Genomic DNA, 19,945 nt, shown 5'->3' with positions numbered 1-19,945 from the left:
CCTTCCCCAGAATCCACACTGGTTGATCTGTGAAGTTTCTTTGTAATAAAGAAAACAAGCAACCCACAACACCAAAACACTCCCACCTCCTGAAAACACTGGAACTGTGTAATAACTTTGGCTAATTCCTCAATGGTTTCTAGGCGTTTGTTTAAAGCTATGTCCTCCTATCTCATCCATCCCTATTACATTTACTTCTCTGTTACTGTTCTGGAAATCTCTTGCTATATGGATTTTTATATATATATATATACAATAGGACAAGTTCCTTTGTGACCTACTCTAGGTGGTCCTGCTCTGGTAGCGGGTTGGACTGGATGATCTTTTGAAGTCCCTTCCAACCCTTAACATTCTGATTAATTTAATTACATTAGATTTAAACCAACCTGCATTCTATTCTATAGAGAGTTTCTCACTGAAATAATCAGCAATTCTTTGCCAAAAGTGCAAAGCTGTTCTCCATTCTCACATCCTTCGTTCTTGACTTTGAAGATCATTTCATCATACTCCCCTTATTGAAAACTTGTGATTTAGTTTCCATGGCTCCCATCTTCCATATCTTTCTGGCTGTTCTTTGTGCTGCTTTGGTGGGTCTCCATTTCCTTCTGAGCTCTTCACAAACCTCGTTCCTGTTCCCTTCCTTTATACCCACTTGAGGTTCGTCTCTCGTATAAAGATACAAATCTGTCTGTAACTTGTTTCTACCCAGTTGTAGGGCTCAGTTTAACTACAATGACAGTGTAAAGGTCATTACTGACTGTATGTAGTAAGACCATCTGCTCTGACACACAGACCTGGAAGCCTAATATCCTCTTGGGACTACGTGTAACTGCAGCTGACATACTGGTGTTCACATTTCTTCCTTAGAAACATCTCTGCTTCTTACTTTCTGTCACTGTGCAGGCTAAAAGTATTTTAGATCTTTGTATTTTTAATTGAGATACAAATGCTGGCTTTGTCCCTAGCTGTTTTTTTTTGGGAAAGCTAAAGTTTTTTCCAGTTTTCCAACTTTAAAAAATAGCATATTGAAGTTTTTTATTCACAATTTCTATTTAGAAACTTTGTTTTCCTTCTCAGTACTTACATAAATGTAAAAAAAACCAAATAAATGTGCTAAATTTTTTTAAAACCTTTTTAATTTTTTATTTTTTTGAGAAAGAAAACATCTGTTTTTCATCCAACTTGGTTTCTGTTTCACCTCCTTGCTCTGGTCCAGTCAAAATCTTCAATGGTTATCATCTTACAGCATCTTGTACCTATGAGTCATTTCTTCTTTAGTATTCTTTCTCCCTGCAGTGCTTCCCCATTAGTCATGCTACAGACTGTCCTTTCTTTACTGTGTAATATAGAAGTTCCTGATATTTCTTTCATAAGTAACTGCACTTTGAAGATCTTCTGTATTTCATTTCTTCAGTCTTCCCACGGTTTTTGTGAACATGGAACAACTTCAAAGTCATCCCTTGTCTGCTTTGTGATGCCCAATATAGGTTAACAGATGATGGGTAGGTGAGTAGTCTTATGAGGGCCAGTAACTATTTGTTATATATTTGCTAAAAAATGTCAAGGTTTCACACCCAAGCACAATATGGGTTTTGTGCAGATACATTCTTACTGTTCTTGTCATTCTGCTGTAGACTGCTGCCTCTTCTCTTGTAAGAAGATTAGAGTATCAGTCAGTTTTTCCTCTTTCTGCAAAGCTTAAGCCGAAGAGCTGATCATAATTGGAACTGCAAATCCTAGATATGATACCTTCATAAATTCTATCACAGGGCTTCTCGCCATCTGCATTTGGAATTCATGTTCATTTGAAGAATTAGCTGAAACCGGTTGGAAAATGAAGAGATGAGCTACCTACATTCATACTGCTATTTTTTGCTGAACAGATTTATTTGGTCCCCCACTCCCATCTCCTGGCTGAGTACCATGTATCGTGGCCATGGCCCAGCTGCGTTAATTATCAGGAACTGACAAAAACTGCATCAGCCACAAATGTAAGGAACACATCCACTGGGATATGTTCTTATTAGTGTTGATGCCTCCATGGTGTGTAAGTGTGATGTTGGAGGGAGGCACAGCCTTTCTCCTTCTCTGAGCATATTACACCAGATAAGCACAAAGAGGGAGCTGCAGGAACTGCATCACACTCAATGAGGCTGTACCAGCACGCTCGCAGTGTCTATAATGTCCTTCTCTTTGGACACACAGGTGTTATATTCCTGACACTTCCATGTTAGTGCTGTTGAAAGAGGGCTCAAAGCAGGATCTTGAGACAGACTTTAGTACACTTTGGGATGGTTGGCTTGAGTGTTTTACCAAGAAATATCTCAGTAGCTGAATGTACCTCAGGCAGACTCCTTTAAAAGTACACTTTAGGGGAGTACAGGGGAATTCATACTAGAAACCTTGGAGTAGTTATTGAATTTACTTGTGTTGACAAAGGGCAGTGTGAGGCCTTTGTGATTTTTTTTTTTTTTCCTCTCATAAACTTGCCAATAGAAACTTAAAATGCAGTAATTGCTAAATGCTGACCTAGTGAGGTGTGTTCAGACTGGCCAGTCCAACCAGGAGCATCATCTGTCTTGGTGTAGTGGAATACCAAATAGGAGTCTGATCCTTTCCACATGAAAGATGAAGAGCCTTGTTCTCAGAGTCGTGTCAATATTTGGATCTGGAAAAGCCAGATCTCTAATTAATAAATAATAAATTTCTGATAACACTGTTACATTGCTTTTTCCTGCTCAGAGACTTTGCAAATTATATTTGAGATCGCAGTGATACTACTTCAGGATTTTTAAGTGAAGTCTGATAAGATGAAGAACAAGTATCTATTGTCTATGGGATATGCATTTCCTCCAAGATAATTTTCCAGTTTAGCCAGCTGTCCTAACTGGTGAAGTAGCAAGGGCTTTCACACTGTTGCTATCCACTCTGTAAAACAGTGTGATCATTCTGTAGTGTAATGGTCAATTTAAAAGTTGTTTTAACTTTCTCACTTCTGTTTACTCATATTTGAAAGTACCATACTAGCAATGCTTGGGTAGCCATAGCTGAAACAGCTACACATACAGAAGGGTTTTATGATAAAGCTCAGTAAAAACAGTAGGTCTGAGTAAAAAGCATATGAAAAATCAGAAATATCACGTACCACGAATGCATTTTTTCTTAATAGATGACTTATCATATGCTGGTAGATGACTCACATCAGTGATGACATTCCTGCACCTGTTGTAATATTACCAGCATTTGGTTGTTGATCCACTGTATTCCAGGTGATGGAGTTAAAAAAAAATACTAGCTCTGATGTACTTACTGTGTCTGGTGACATACAGGTTGGTTTTATTGAATACCTTGAGGCTGAAATGAAGTGGCATACATTTAAACTGACTTGTAACTAGGTAAAAGATTTGGAAGACTTGTTTGTACTGTATTTAGTGTTCCAAGAAAGCCAAGTTTAAGTATGGTGTAAAATTGGACCAGAAAGCTGTATAATGTGGATGAAATTCCTGTCCAGAGCAGGACATGCTTTTCAGTCCTTTCCATGGCTTTCTAGTTGTATATAAGGAAGCATAGTTTGAGCAAAAAACAGCTGAAAGTCAAGTTTTAATGCACTCAAACCCAAAATTGTTGGGTCTGAAATACAGTAGTCCTGCCATGCTGTTTATAAATTGTCTTTCACATTATTTGGATGGGTAAAACTTATTCAAGTGGTGAAAGGGATTTGCCATTTAGCTTTAAGACTAACTTTGAGCTTTCTTGATTTCAAAATTGTAAGAGAGAGAATCTAAACCAAACATGTCGGAACTTTTTGCTTTCCTGTAAACACCACACCAGTTACTGATTTCTCAGTGCTTTGTGTTAGTGCAGTAGGGAGTTCTTAGAAGTAGCCTCAGGGATAGAAGCTTAACATCATAACATTGCATTGTATATTTCAAGTGCTTTCCCATCAAAATGTGCATTTCTTGAAGTCTTCTGTAGGAGTGGGTCAAGTCCTGACCCAATATGTTATTGTTCTTGATTCACACTTGAAGAAAGCTCGTGATTTTTTCAGGTTGGATGTACAGTTGCATAAATGTGTAATTGCACACATTCATCTGCATTTTAGGGGGGGCAGATTAGACCACTTGGATTTATAAACTCACATGGTTTTCTGCAGAAAGATTGCCCATGCTCAGAGCTTGCTGGGAGTGTGCAGCTGTCTGGGGTCACACACCAAACCCAGCCAAGGCTGCGCTGCAGGTTACAGCACCATTGGAGCTACTTCAAGACTTAAGGAGGCACAAGTTTGCATCTACTAGTAGAGAGATACTATAAGAAGAGATCACAGCTTACCTGAAGCAACATGAAATTGAAGAAGAATGAACCCAAATCAAACTATTATGGAATAATTCTTTAGTTGACTTCTTACATTCGTTTGATATTACCTGTAAATACAATTAATTACTTAAAGCAGGTGTTTCGAGAAGAACTCAATACATTTTTCATTCCTATCCATCGATTTTACTGTTGTTACTTTTGCATCTCTGTTGTAATTCTTATGTAATGGTATTGTAAAGTGTGAACAGAACTGCCACAGCCCTGAAATGTTTGTATTTAAGTTCTCTATGTTTGTGTGACACAAGAAAATAACGTCCTTGTTTTCAGGATTTGCTATTCTCAGTCTTAATGCTTTAGCCAGAAGAGTATCCTTCCTGTACTGCAGAACAGGAAATAAGCTGGTTCCTTTCAAATTCTGAAAACAATGAACTTTGTCCTTAGCCTAATTTTTTTAGAAATAACATTCATTTTGACGTTTGGGACAATATATTAGTTTGTTTTGCTTCTTTGTGAAGTACAATGTGAACAGCATGTCAGAAATCCATAATAAGCTATCAGGGCAGAATTGAAGAATGTAAATATTGTGTTCTCTTGACCACTTCTTAGCCAGAAAATGCAGTTTGCCATTAGAGTGGTGGTTATATGGGTCTGAGAAATAATGAAGCTCTATCATAAATTGTTACAGAAACAAGGGGAAAGGAAACAATAGAAGAAGCAAACAACAATTTTTCTTCTTCTTCTTTTTCCTGAGAACATGTACAAAGAAGCCCTAATATTTGAAAGTACAAGGCTTTTATATCCTCCTCCAGGTTTTGTGCAGTTCTTGGTATAGTATTACATGCACGTCACGTTGGTTATTCTTACAGTAACAATGAGAACCTTTGTACATGTCATTAAATGTAATGAAACACAGAAGTTACCTCTGAAACTGTAAAGAGGTTTTTTCCAAATTTGATAGTATTGCATTTATTTTGTCCTTGAAATAATTGCAACACGTATCTCAATCGGGAAAACAGCATTTGGTGATGTTCAGAGAGGATAAGGTCTGTTCCTGATTGTATCGCTTTTTTGATGCTATTTTTAAAATAAGCCAGCTAAATTTTCACTTCTCTTCAGTTTCTTGTGTTTCAGTCAGATTGTAAAAATGTACAATATGCCTTTATATTTAAAAAAAGAAATCCTTAAGGACAAAATGATCAAAAACACACACACACAACTTTTCTTCTTCTCTTTCAGCATAGAGCAGTCATGGAAAGTTGGTTTAAGGCATTTTAAAAGGCTTCATAGTCATTATGTGTTCCAGCTTATGGTATAAATTCTGTACTGCACTGTGTTCTCTTGAATTATCCAAGAGTAGTGTAGAAGGAGAAAGAAAGAATCCTAGATTTACTTGTGTTCTTCAGGCCTCTTACGAGGCCTAGCTGATTGGAAAGCAGATGAATGTATAAAATACAGTCCTTTTATCAGATGTGACCGAAAAGCACACTTCAGTATAACTAGGGATTAGAAACAGTCACTCCAAAGTATGTTAATAGCACTTGATCCTTAATGATAAGTGTCTTAGAGGTCATTACTGTCAGCTCTGAACTCATTTAGAAAAAATATTTCTAAAGTTGAAATACTTGATATCCTTGAATAGGTTTTTAGTGCTTTCAGAGGAGATGATGTGCTTACATATGAAGTATGTTTTCTTCTGACAGTACTTCAGCTGAGGCTGCAACAACGACGGACACGGGAACAGCTGGTGGACCAGGGCATCATGCCACGTAAGACTTTTAAGTTATTTTTAGTCATTCTGTATTACTGTACTGTATTTAAGAACTGAAGATGTAAAATAGTGAAGATAGATGTTTATGTGAGAATCGTTAAAAATAAAGTTGGAAAGACCTGTAGGATCCTCTTGGTAATCTAAATGAGCATGAGTAAACTCGTCACGCTTACCTAGTGTTTCAGTTAAAGTGGCCGCTGTGATGGAAACACAAGGGTTTGCAGACACAGTCGGATTCTCCTTTTATTTTCTCTCTTGAAATTATGACTAATCTTAGCCTTTAAAGAGTGGGAGGGCAAGAGTTGCCATACAAAAACAAAGCACTTGTAGAAGTTGTGTCTTACCCGCCAACAGATGTGTCTTGTGTGTCAAATCTTGCATGCTGGTAGCTGTGCTTTTGCAGGGAATTAGGCTGGGCATCCTATGCCTGATCACGTGGCCTACTGCAGAAGCTTATGTGCCAAGACCTGTCTTTCTGTGTATGAATACCTTCCCAAGAATATGGGAAGAGGCTTTGTGGTTTTGTTTGAGATGTTTTCTAGAAAACTTTTTGGGGTTCAGAACATTTTTTCCAGTTGCCACAAGTTCCTGATCAACTTGGCATACCTGGCAAACTCTCCAAATTGGTCTAAGTGTTCTATTCTCTTCCAAAACAAACATTATATAGTGGTAGACATTCAATTACTGCCTGTAGTTGCTATCTTTGGAAGAGTTGAGATGCTGCTGGTCTACCTTAGTGTGAAGTGACTCACTAAGGCAGCCACATCACCAAGTTCATAAATACTGTTGGAGATGTATTTATGATTTCAGGATTCTGTAATGCTAAACCTGTTGACTCTTCAGCATGGCCACCTATCATCCTCAACAACTGTGCAAGAAGTTCTCAGTTCTTCAGTAAATTAGTTTTATCTCTAACTCTGTTCTACCACTGGAGTTTAATTTCACATCATACTGTTTTGACAAGTAAATAATGTTTGAAAATGTGGATGTTTGCTATGTTTGTATGTCCAAATTCACAGTACTTGTCCTTTGAAGATAAGTAATTGGCACCCTTTATGCAATTGCACTTTATTGCCAGAGTCTATTTTCTCCTTTATTGATTTCAGTCTGCTAAGAGATGATGGTTGTTCCAGCAGCAATACTTATCATGCCTAAAATCCATTTAGGAATCACAGGAGGGTCCTGAATATGGATATTTAGTGGCCTGGAGTGCAACTGTGGTTAACTCTTTTCTTACAGATGTTTTGATGCTCCTCCACTTGGTCTCCAGATAGCTATACTAATTGTTTAGTATAATTCTTCTGACTTGTTTTGGAGATCTGCCTGGCCTCAAAATGAGGGGTGCACAGAAAACGTTAAGAATCGCTAAATGGACAGTGTGGCATGAGATTGAGCTCAAGAAAATAGGTCCAAATTGTCAAAAGATTGAACAGAGAAAAGTGATGTTTCTGAAAACAAATAAACCACCCCCCCAGCTGTTGAAAATGTAGTAAAATTCTGTCAAGTCATAAGTCCTCCAGTGTGCACTGGTGAGTTGATGCTTGAAAGTGCACATCTTAAAGCTAATCTTGATTTGAAGGTTTCCAAGTACGCAGCAGACTTCAGATTACTCCACTAAAGTATCTTCACCTTCCCAGGACTGTAGTGTTGATTATCTTCAGGAACAGAATGATCTGTTTCTTTTTCAGTGAGATCTGGGAAGAAACTTCAAAACTGTCAGAAAGTGCTGAAGATTTTGTTTGCAGGGTCTGATCTCTTGTGCAAAGCGTGGCAAATGAGATGGGTTATGCCTGCTGCTATTTCACCTCCTTTCAGCAATTTAATTGAGGTGAAGCACTCTACAATTCATGTTTCTAGCTGAATAGTGGGTTTACCCTTTTTGGCTGTTTAGCAGCTAAGCATCATTCTCTTTCCTAATGTGAACATTTGGAGCTTCTACAATTACTTTTTTTTCTTTAAATCGGCACAAATAGTTCTTAAAGAGTCAGTCCAGTTCTCTCTACTAACAGCAACTATGAGGTATAGACCAATTGTAAATACAGTGGAATAAATGAAACAGCATTTTGGCATCCTGAACTTTACCTTGTAGAAGCTCTAGTGGAACAGTTTTGGTAAACAGACTCTGGTGTACATAGTGAAGAAGTTAACCTGGTTATATCTTACCAAGTAAAATGGTAATGTCTGTTCAAATCAAATATTCCAAGTATTCTATGTGGGGAATATTTCTCATTTTGGGTGAGATAGAAGCGAATACAACTAGTGTAAGTGGTATCTAATTCTGAGATGGTGATAAACACCAGTACACAAATCCTGGATTAGGATATTTTAGAAATCACTTCCTGTCAATTTAACTCTTCCTCTCTCTTCACAGCTTTGAAAAGTCCAGCTGCATTCCATGAGCAGATAAAGAGCCTGGAGCGAGCCAGGGTAAAACCACTTTGTGTAAACTTATTAACCACTGAAAATGGATAATCAGGTTTATGTGATACTAAATTCTCTGAGTACATGAAAAAACTATTACCACTACAGTAATAGTATGTGCTTTTATCTTGGAAGAATGCAAGTGAAATACTGTTGTCAAATCTGAGAGGAACTTTCATAGTCCTTCATGGATCGGGGTGGGGAGGATAAACTTAAGATCGCAATGTAATGTGTGGCTACCTCCAGTTAAGGATGGGGGATACTCAAGTAAACTATGCTTGTGCAGTATTTCTGTAGCAAGTCATTACTATAAGGATTTTGTGTGGTGGTGTGGGATCAAATCCAGAAACATTGCTAACTTCTTTGGGGAATTAATTCAGTAGCACTGCTTAACTGGTAGAAAAACAGAACAAAAGAATCCCCCTTGTACTACCCACATTGTAATAGTGTTGTCCACCTATCTAATGCCACTGCAGGTATTGACTGGACATCAGTGATTTATCAAACTGCTTTGAATTTATTTGTAGTAAACAGTAGTTAATCCTATTTCCTTATTTCTTTTAAGACTGAAAATTTTTTGAAGCACAAGATTCGCAGCAGGCCGGACCGCTCTGAGCTGGTCAGAATGCACATCCTGGAAGGTACGTACCCACTGGATGTACCTTTGGAGCTGCTCTTAAAAGGAACTTCTGTTATGCAGTTTTCTAACAGAGTTAGTCTTTGATCTGAGTTATTCCTGAAGGTTTATATGCTGCGTTTCTCTACTTCTACAGTGTCTGTTGTAACCTGTATTTACAGCTGTATAATGATAGACACACCTTTGGCAGTGAAAGTGTTCTCTGCTGTGTGTTTGCCATTGCATATTGCAAAATTTTATTCTATAACAGTAGTTATACCATGGTGTATGTGAAGGTACTGAATATATTGCTTCAGTTTCTACTTATCCCCAGAAATAACCTGACAGCCTTGTTCTTCCCCCCCTGCCCCCACCATTCCAAACAATCTTTAATTAATTTTACTTTCACCTGAACTTGTTACTTTCCTTGTTGCTCAGGTCATGTGAAACAATAGTCCTTTTATGAATGGGGCTGTGTTATAGTGTTTCACCATCATCTTACCAAATACAGAAATTACCAGATATCCATATGCACCTCAATGCAATAGCCATTGGTTTTCAAAAAAATGCATTTGGATACTAAACCCAGATGGGAGTTTCCATACTGATAGATCACATCCATATTGACAGACTGGCTCCTTACTTTCTTAAAAATTGCATTTCAGTGAATCAAAATTGTGCTAGAAGCTATTTTAAAGGTAACTTCAAGATGTCAAGAGAGCATCCAAAAGTTAATGGATTAATTAAATCTTTACCATACCTTACACTAGTAAAACATTAAGAACAGCAAGTGCTGTCTTCTGATTATGATTAGTGCTTGCTATTTTATATTCCCTGCTTTATTTGTGAACACTATACAAATGCTTACCAAAAGTATTGCTGCTGTTAAAAAAAGAGGTAACATTTCTAGGAAAACATTAAATGAGGATGAACATTTATTCATATACTCCTATTTTTGCTTATTAATTTGAGAGTTTTCAGAAGAATACTTGCCAACTTTTAATAAAAGTGATTATTGCAAAAATCAGACAATGCTGCCATGAGACTGGAGAGAAATGGGACAGAATCTTTAAATCCATGTGTCTTTTTAGAGACCTTTGCAGAGCCTTCACTACAAGCCACTCAGATGAAACTGAAGAGAGCGCGGTTGGCAGATGATCTCAATGAGAAAATTGCTCAGAGGCCTGGCCCTATGGAACTGGTGGAAAAAAATATTCTTCCTGTAGACTCCAGCGTTAAAGAAGCTATTATAGGCAAGTAGAAGTCTCCCAGCTTCCATCTGTTATCTCTAGGCCATTGTAGAAAACAGTAATTTGACTCAGGAGGGTAAAGGTTGCTAGAAGAAAACATACTCTAAAGTTTATTATCATTTGTCTTTCCGTTTCTGGGTCTTCAAATCTATCAGCATTTAATTAAAGCTTATCCTATTTTTAGTCAAAACCAAGTTAGAATTAATAGTTTGTGTGTAAAATTGTCTGTGAAAAGACTTCTTTGCTAATAAAAAGCATTACAAAATAATCAGCCGTACGTGGCCGTTGCCTGCCGTAGGTGTCCAGGTACACCCCACACGTGTTGAACGTACTTCCTAATCCCTTCTTAAACCAACTTTTGCTGTGCAGTTAGTTTTATTGATTCCTTGAATATGATTTGATAGGGCTGTCATTATATTAAAAGCATAATGAATAGTTACTTACCATATGTTTAGACTGTGCTGAAACCTGATCATTTTCCAGCAATTAGATAATTGTGCAACCAATGTCTAAATTCAATTTGTGGAACAAAAAACTATGTTTTGCTTGTTTCTTTGTAAACGTTGTAGCAGTTGGACAAGAGAATTATCCTCAAGCTTTGGATGATTATTCATTTGATGAAGACAGCAGTGATGCTTTATCACCAGATCAGCCAGCCAGCCAAGAATCCCAGGGTTCAGCAGCTTCCCCTGGTGAGCCAAAGCCAAGTGACTCACCATCACCAATAACACCAAATGCTACTACGTCAACACAGGTACAGCTTTTAAATGCTGAAACAAAATCTTCACAGGGTGTCTTTTGGTCTGGCTCTATAGAACTGGGGCACAGTTTCACATGGAGTGAATCCATTTGTTGTTGGGACTCTATTTTCTGTTTGGGAGTGTGGCTTAGCTATTGGCAGGGATGAAATTCCCACAGCATGTAGTAAAGCAATGAATTCACTGAAATTCCTTATGGCCTGTAGATGATCTACGGCTTTCCCAGAAGTTGTTTAAAAGGTCATATCCATGGTTTACTCCAGCTGTTATTGATTACTTAATGTCTGTCTTGATTCTGGGCAAGGTCTTGAACTCGTTTAGAACTGAAGTTAGCTGAAACAACAACAGTTGACATCAGTTCCATTATCTCCAGAAAAGTCCATTAAAAATGAGGTTTCCCACATAATTTCAGTGTTCTCTCCTATATTTTTAAAATGCTGCCTAAGGAAGTCACCATTTAAGAAATGAAAATAACCTTTATGTTGACTTTTCTGTAAGGTTTCTAGTGTTTTCTTGAGTTACTTACAAAGAAAGGAAAGTAACTAAGTCTGCCATGGCAGATAAAACATCATCTTTATAGTAGAGAATTTAAATGCCTGAGAACTCAAAGAACAGCGTGTTGGAATGAAAACACTTGACTGTTTTCACAAGAGTTGCAAAAATGAGTTTTGAAAGAGACCTCTTTGTACAGCAGTTTAGTTGTTTGATTTGCAATGGACATTCACATCGCCTATCCTGTCTCGAAACACATTCTGAAAGTGCTGATGTAACATAACTTGCCAAAGCAGTTATGAAGCAAACATCACAGGCTACAACTAAATTAATTTTATCTTCTGTGAGCTACTGAAAAATACAGGATTATATGCGTAATCATACAGTTATCTGGATGCTTTCTAGAATACTTTGTACAGAACTTGCTTCATAGGTCTTTATCATCACCTTTGAGGTAATGAGTTAAGTTTATTCATTAATGAGATATATGTAATAAAGGTTGCTATGTTTAGATTAAATAGATTGGTTACAATGTTTTCTGTCATACCTCAGCTAGTAATCTTAAACTCACCAACTTAAGCCCAGTTGAGAGGAGAAAGCTTTACTTTGAACTAGATTCCCACAACTGTCGTGAAACTTCTCTGAATAAAGAAACACAAACTAAGGCTCCAGTGGGGAGAAAGGCAGGCAAAGTCATGAGACATTGTCTGATGGCAACCACCTTCAAGGTCAGCAAATTGCAACCTAGCCAGGTTTCACAGTACCTCATCTCCACTCATTAACAGCCTGTCCGTTTGATTCCAACAGAGCCAAGTAAATCACAAACTGCTTATATCCTTATACACTTGCCTAGAGGAACCTCTGGTTTGTGTTGATGTGTTGAAATGAAAAGTAACAAAAATTTTGCCTCATATCAATGTTAAATTAGTCATTAAATCGAATTTACCGATGTCTGCTGAGCAATTGTGTGTGCTACAAGAAAGTTCTTAACCCTGAACCACTGTTTCTACCAGTAAGCCCATTTTCTTGTTGTTGTCACAGAAAAATAACATCTGTTTCAGGTGGCTGATTTTACTATACTCTCCATCTTTCAACTCTAGTAAATTAGCCAAAAGACTAGGGTTTTCATCCCAGTATTATCTATATGAAGTGAATCAGAAATGATGTCAGGTTAATAATAGTGCAGTCATCTTTGTGTACTTGGTATCAATATACCCCGTACGTATAAGCAGAGCAAACATAGATGTTATGGCAATGCTATAATTTTCATTTAATCAGCTGAAATGTTTTTTTATTACTCTGAGCAGTATTATGTAATCAGAAAGCACCAATTTGATGGAAATTCAAATATTTAAGACTTTAACTTGTTTCACTTCATGTAAGTCTGTACCTGGTAAAAATTAGTTGGTTTAACCTGTACAACACAAATACTAAAATACTTTACTTTGAAGGAATTTGAGAGGATATCAAAATTTGATCAATATGTGAATGGTGCTGCCATAAATGTGTGATATTCTTCAGGCTAATGTTGATCAACTGTAATCTCTAACAGATTTTTGTTTAGGAGGACTTCCTATGAGTCTTCCTCCATCCCTTTCTCCACTACACAAAGGAGAAAAAGTTCTATAACTTTGCAGTTCGAACAATTTTCATGCTTGTCTTTTTATTTAGCTTTCTTTTGGAAAATGTATTTATTTTTATATATTCAAGCTTTCAGGGGATTTGTAGCAAAGCCAGGGCTCTACATAGGGAACTGTGCTGCAATTTATAAATTAAAGCAGGAACAAAAGGTAAGACAGAACTTGGGTACTGAGTTCTTACTGTGTAAACTAATTTGACAGTTAAATACAAGATAAATATTGTTTATAGAATCGTAGAATGGTAGGGGTTGGAAGGGACCTTTAGAGATCATCTAGTCCAACCCCCCTGCAGAAGCAGGTTCACCTAGATCAGATTGCATAGGAACATGTCCAGGCGGGTCTTGAAGACCTCCAAGGAAGGAGACCAAAGATGTTATTGTCTTAATGACCATGAATATTTGACAACTGAGTAATTGACAATCTGCAATTGCTTTCCTTGATTTTCTTATTACTGTAGTAGATAAAAAAGTATTGCAAAGTTCATATTCAAAACCAATACTGGACACAAAGTAAATCACAGCCTTTTATTTAATTGTTCCCTAACATATGGCTTAAGATGTAAATTGGGTTTTATGTCGAGAGAATGTAATTTGTGTTGAATAAATTGAAAATAAACCACATGAAATTAGATTCCTAAGTAAAGAGTTAGGTTCCTAATGGAGAGTTAAATAAAAATACTCAAAGCATTATATGCCAAAAGCTTTTCAAGTAGGAAGCATAAGATAGATACGTGATTGCAGCAACAAAACAACAGAGCACTTGAACTTGATTGAAAAAGCACTTCAGCTAGAAGTTCAATCCTTTGCTTATGGGTTTCATAACATATTACAGCCACTTATGTGCACAGATCCAAACTGCGAAGTTGCTCTTCTGCAAATAAAACAGCTGCTTACCTTGTTGTTCCCTTTGAAACAAAGAATAACAGCACAGCATGCCTCTATGGGAGATGTGTCTGGGAAATTGCTCCTTCAGTCTTAATTTCCTCTGACAAATTTTACATTTTATTACAACATAAAATAGAAAGAATGTTTTGAAAATAGTGGAGTGCAGCCAGAGTTCTTTTCAAAGTTTCCTCCTCCACACATTTCCAGGCTTCAGAGGATGTAACGTAACTTTGAGGACCTTCAGTTCTTGTGGACTGATGACCTAAAACTTGCTTTAACCTGATGTATTTGCATCTGGTAAGGATTAGGCATTTTAACCACACCACTCTAAACAAGTCAAATTGTGGTGTTCACAATTCTAAAGACAGTAAACAGTTGATCTTCAAACAGCTGAAGTATTTTGCTTGATGAAACAGAATAAAATGACTGTTTTCCTACTGTATTCACTGTAGCTTGTTGACCTGTGAGATGCTTGTTTGTAGTTAGAAGGTCCAGAAATCATATTATCTGTAACTAGAAAAAGATCTGTTCAAAGGAAATAATCTTTACACTACTTTATGACGTAGTCAAGAAGTTGAGACACGTTAATTTAGGGGTTTTGAATTTAAAAATGTATCAAGTAGATGATATGGACGGTTCATTGCCTCACCTAACAGTTGCAGGTAAAATTGGAAAGTCTGTAAAAAGCTTTGTATTTTGTGTAGCCATTAGTCTTCTGTAGTTTATGATAATATTTACTGTAAGGAAAAGTAATTTACCTTACGGCAAGGGAAAAATATTTAGAACACCGTTATTTTCAAGCAATATGAATTAAAGAGAATGGTGGGGGTTTTTTAGTGGGTTGGGTTTGGGGTTTTTTTTTACCTTTGAAAGTTAGTTACTTCTCCATTTTAAAGAGTTGTGTTGTGCTGCCATTATGGAGTTGTTTTCACAGCTTATGAAGGGTTGCCAATAGTATGTTTGAAGTCAATTTACTGGTTTGGGTTCAAAAAGGATCAGAATGATGAATGGTAAAAGATCATGTGATGAATAAGCAGAAATGTGAAACACTTAAAATGCTTTTTAGATGGGACTTTGGGAAAAGAACATTTCAGAACTAGTGAAAATCATGAGATCATTAGACTTCTCCTGTGCTTTATGGTAACCCTGTACATGATAAAGTGTTTTTTAAAGTGTTAGTCCGATAACTAGAATAAGCCTTTTAAACTTGATGGCAATGGGAATGCAGCATGTTGGAATACAGCATCCAGAACCCTTTTATAAAGGATAAGCCCCTCTAAAGTCCCCTGCCAATTCTTATGCAAGTCCAGCAAATAACAGATACTGTGTAGATGTCGGACGCTTTCCAGAGCAAACACTTTGAAAGTTGGATATAAAAATAGAGGCATTTATATCTTTAGCCTGCCACCATAAACTGACACAACCCCAGGACAGGCATGTGTGCAATGTTTCAGTGACTAGGCCTGGCATGGTAAATCTTGCAATTGAGTAAAGCAGTATCAGGTGCTTTTCTTCTGGGTGGCTGTACCACAGAAGGATCAAACCCATCATACGTTTTAGATCCTGGCAAACTTGCTATATAGCTGCCTTTTGGCAGCTGACAGTTGTGGACAGTAAAATGTATAAAACAAACACAGAGGTGGAAGGGAAAATTACTGTGATTTAATTGTATAAGCAAAAGTCAGAGACCTTATTGTGTGCAGACTGACAGCTTGAAAATTGCCATCCCAGAAATACAAAAGAACCAGGACATAAAGTTGCCAAATGTGTGCCAAGAGTACCACAGAGGACTTAAATCAGTTTGCTCAAAACAATCTAATGGAAGAAAAGCAGAGCACAGGAAGAAATGAAACAGGGACAAGTACTCATTGGAATTCATTAGATTTAAGGTTTTAGAATGTATTCTGAAGAAAAAGAATATTTACTGACAGGAATATAAAGGAAATAGATGGTCCTTTATAAAAGGAATATTGTGTGAGGTGATCTAATTGCTTTATTAAACAATGAAAATGCAACTGATCTTATCTGCCTGGTGTTAATACTGTACGACAGTAAACACTAGCAAAACTGGAGAAGATGGGGATTAACAGAAATAAGACAGAAAGAGGGAAGAAGTGGGTTGGAGTGAAGTTTGTAATAGTGCTCCACAGAAGTTGATTTGGAGATAGTCTGGTTTCATGTTACAAGTAAAAACCTTGACATAAGAAGGGGTCACGTAAGAGAAGTTGGAAGGCATAGTCAGCACAGACTTGGATTGTTATTATACAGGTTTGCCTTTTAGGAGAGAAATGGAATTCCAGTAGAATAAAAGGAAAACAAACAACACCTATTCTTCCCATGAAAAAGAAATGTAGAAGCCTGGAGGTTCTGAGGAAACTGAGGAGTGAGTCAGTTGGGGTGCAGTGGTCAGCACTGAAGTGACTGTGAGTTTCTGTGTTCTTCCTCTGTAAAACTGTGCAAGTATGTCAGAAGAGATGATTCCTGTAGAAATGTTAATTCCATGGTGTAAGGATCTAGGAAGACTCTGTATGGAATATCCTATCCTATACATTTGCAGGTACATTCAAGAAAGACTAATGAAAACTGTAACACAAACAGGGAAAGATAATCAGAGAATGAAAAATCTCTTATGAGAAATGAATAAAAATCGATTTGTGTAGCTGGAGAAACAAGAGCTGAGATGTTCATGTAGAGAGTCTATATCCCATCAGAGGGCTATAAACTACAGAAGGAAATAGGCTTTAAATCAGAAAACAATTTCAGCACAGAAAAAAAATGACAACGATAAGCTCAGTGAGGTTCAGTTATTATGGAGGAAAACTTCAGGGAATTTTCTGCTAGACGTAGTAGTGCCAGGAAAAGAAGAATAAGAAAAAAGTCCTAAGCCTACAGGGAATGTGGGAAGTTTTTAGAAGAAATATGCATCTTGATGTTTGTAACAGCAAAGGAACAAACTCAGTCAAGTTCAGGCTACTGAAGTGTGCCTATGGATTGTACCTACCCAGTCATGTAATTGTGCTGGCAGTCAAATACGGAAGAAATGCACTTTCTGGCACAGTCAGGGGTGTGGTTGCCATAAAGATACTATAGGAAGCTGTCCCTTCAGAATAAATCTGGTCTGCTGCTGTGTGATGATTTGGAAACAGGAATGTTTTCCTATGTTGATGTTTGACCTTGATGAAACAAGGCTTTTCTGACAGTAGTAGTTTGGGTGTACAAAAAATTCTCCTTGTGTACACAAACTTCTGACTTCACAGGCAGAAAACACTGAAGGCCTCAATTCTATAGTCATTACAGCAGTGTTTTCTGTAAGTTGAGTGGGCTCCTCCAGTATATGTGTGGTGTGTCTACGGGCAAATCTGAATGTTGCTTCAAGCAGAGGAACAACAAATGGTGGCATCTCTGATAACTCTTATCTCTCCTTTTACTTGTAATTAATACAATTTTTGAAATATTTTTCTTACTTAGTTGCATATAGAAGTATAGCAATGAATTATGTTCTTAAAATCAGTAATTCCTTGGTTCTAGAAGCTTTCATGTTAGTATTATAAAGTTTCTTATAAGAAGTGCTTTTGAAATATCTTTTTCCTGTAATTCTGAGTGACTGCCTTGAAGAGAAGATTTCTTTTGTATCTTTCTGCTAGGATCAAAAGTACTTTAATGACAACTGTCAGTTCTAGAAGAATTTTTCAGTTACCAAGTCAAGAAGGTGCTGTCCATTACTTACTTCTGATTCTAGGCTACTTACCTCAGACAAATACATGTTAGGAGCAGTGTCATTGTCCCTGACTTGAATGAGTAAGGCTACTCTCAAAGGCCTTCTCAGGTCATTTGTACTTTTTTATAAGAAAGCAAGCAAGAAAATGTTTTGGTAATGTTTCTATATTTGTTTTAATTTATGTTAAAAGCAGAAAAGAAAACTGCAAATTAAAACAGGGTAAAGGTCATGAAAACAAAACCCTTCCCAGGTGCTTTTTTTGTAGGTTATTATAAATTCTTTTTGGTTATCATTCTTTTACCTGCAGAATAAACAACTATAATTAAGGAAAATATTAATGTGGGGGAAATATTTGTTATCATATACTACAAAAGTTGATATTAAATAAATTACAGTCTTGCTTTGGTGCAACCAGAAGTAAATCCTGTATTAGTAAAAACAGATTTTGGATACATTTACATATAGTAGGTAAAAAGCAAACTAACATGTGAAGGCAGGAAACCAGTATCTCTTTGCTGTATTTGAAGTGTGCCAAAACATACCTTTATAGAACACTTGTAGACACATACACAAAGGAGCCCTGTTTTCACCATTCTCCTAATAATATATTGTGAATGCAACATGATAGTGAAATGTCTTAACCTTTTCATATGTTTTTCAATCATGCAGATGGTGGATGTTTTTAATGTTTCTTTTTCCTTATATTTTTTTAATACTAGTATCCACCTTTAACTTCTCCAGTTCCTGAATTTCTCAAAACTCCCTCTACAATCGAGCAGCACGTTACACGTTCTACTGCTACAACCACCCTGACCACAAACACTGTCTCTGCAGCAAAGCCTGGGCCAACGTTAGTAAAGGTACCTGTAACAGTTGCATCTGGGGCCTTTGTTCTTCATCTGGGTCCTTTTCCAGTGCTGTATTTAATGTAAAAATACACAAGTAATGATATAGTGCCTACAACTAACAACAACTTTTACTAGTGTTGAGGAGAATATCGTGGGTTGTTGACTGAAAGCTTTTGTATGCCAAGACCAACCATTAACACTTGTTAGGGACTGGCTCATTGTTTCAAGAGGGCCTCATAGTACAGCTGACAGAAGTTTTCAAGCAGGATTATGCTTTAATGACATTGCTATGGAAGTTTTTAAGAAATGAAGACAATAGATTTTTGCAATATTTTCTACTTTGTATTGGTTAAATTAATCTTTTGTAATCTAGTTTTCTTTGGAGAATAATTTAATAGCAACAGAGACAACCACATTCATACTCTACCTATAACCAAGGGGGAGAAAAGGAGGCTCACAGGAGACATGAGCACTGTCTACAGCTACCTGACAGGAGGCTGTAGTGAGATGGCGGTCAGTCTCTTCTCCTAAGTAACAAGTGATAGGTCAAGAGCAATTGGCCTCAAGTTCTCTTTTATGTCTGTAACATTTCAGCAATTTTGCCAAAGGTCTTCAGGTGTTTCGTGATTATATGTATGTAGGCTTGTACCTAACTACATTACATTAGTTCTCAGATAAATTTAGAAGGATAAACTCTGTCAATTTCTAGTACAGTAATTTAGCTTGATGTAGTCAAGTCAGATAATGATAGTTTTTTCAATCTTTTCCATCCATAAACAGCAAAGCCACCCCAAAAACCCAAATGACAAGCATCGGAGCAAGAAATGTAAAGAACCTAAGCCAAGGGTGAAAAAACTGAAGTATCATCAATATATTCCACCTGATCAGAAAGGTGAGAAAAATGAGCCACAGATGGACTCCAACTATGCTCGTCTGCTACAACAGCAGCAACTGTTTTTGCAGCTGCAGATCCTGAGCCAACAGCAACAACACTACAACTACCAGACAATTCTACCTGCACCACTGAAGTATGTGAAGCATTGTTTGTGTCCTTTAAAGAAAAGATACATACATCAGTTATAGACTTAGTGCTTTGGAAGTAAGCGTGTATTGCAAATGTTAAGAGACTGTTAGAACACAAGAAAGCTTAAATGGCAATGTGCAGCATCACTGTAGGTGTTACTTGCATCATTTAACAAGGTGATGAGGTAGTTCTCTCATTAAAATACTCCTGAA

General features: G+C 37.0%; 1 protein-coding gene and 1 long non-coding RNA gene across 3 annotated transcripts in view; one reads left to right on the top strand and one right to left on the bottom strand.

The window, feature by feature from the left end:
- The window catches only part of MRTFB (myocardin related transcription factor B), an 82,501-nt gene that overhangs the window by 43,941 nt on the left and 18,615 nt on the right, over positions 1 to 19,945 (top strand). For both annotated transcript variants that reach the window (XM_061991777.1, XM_010204615.2), the window contains 7 exons: positions 6,015 to 6,080; positions 8,454 to 8,509; positions 9,069 to 9,144; positions 10,211 to 10,372; positions 10,939 to 11,123; positions 18,581 to 18,721; positions 19,490 to 19,737. In XM_061991777.1, coding sequence (XP_061847761.1) covers positions 6,015 to 6,080; positions 8,454 to 8,509; positions 9,069 to 9,144; positions 10,211 to 10,372; positions 10,939 to 11,123; positions 18,581 to 18,721; positions 19,490 to 19,737 — 934 coding nt within the window. The remainder of the gene's footprint in view (positions 1 to 6,014; positions 6,081 to 8,453; positions 8,510 to 9,068; positions 9,145 to 10,210; positions 10,373 to 10,938; positions 11,124 to 18,580; positions 18,722 to 19,489; positions 19,738 to 19,945) is intronic.
- On the bottom strand, positions 10,086 to 18,959 carry LOC133625074 (uncharacterized). The gene is made up of 4 exons (XR_009818362.1): positions 18,726 to 18,959; positions 14,153 to 14,656; positions 10,814 to 11,460; positions 10,086 to 10,455 (listed from the first exon to the last, which is right to left on the bottom strand). It is a non-coding gene; the product is annotated as an uncharacterized LOC133625074 (long non-coding RNA).

Source organism: Colius striatus, chromosome 3, assembly GCF_028858725.1.
Source record: "Colius striatus isolate bColStr4 chromosome 3, bColStr4.1.hap1, whole genome shotgun sequence".
NCBI lineage: Eukaryota > Metazoa > Chordata > Aves > Coliiformes > Coliidae > Colius > Colius striatus.
The sequence above is the reverse complement of the archived record's forward strand: the minus strand, read 5'-3'. Positions and strand labels throughout refer to the sequence as shown.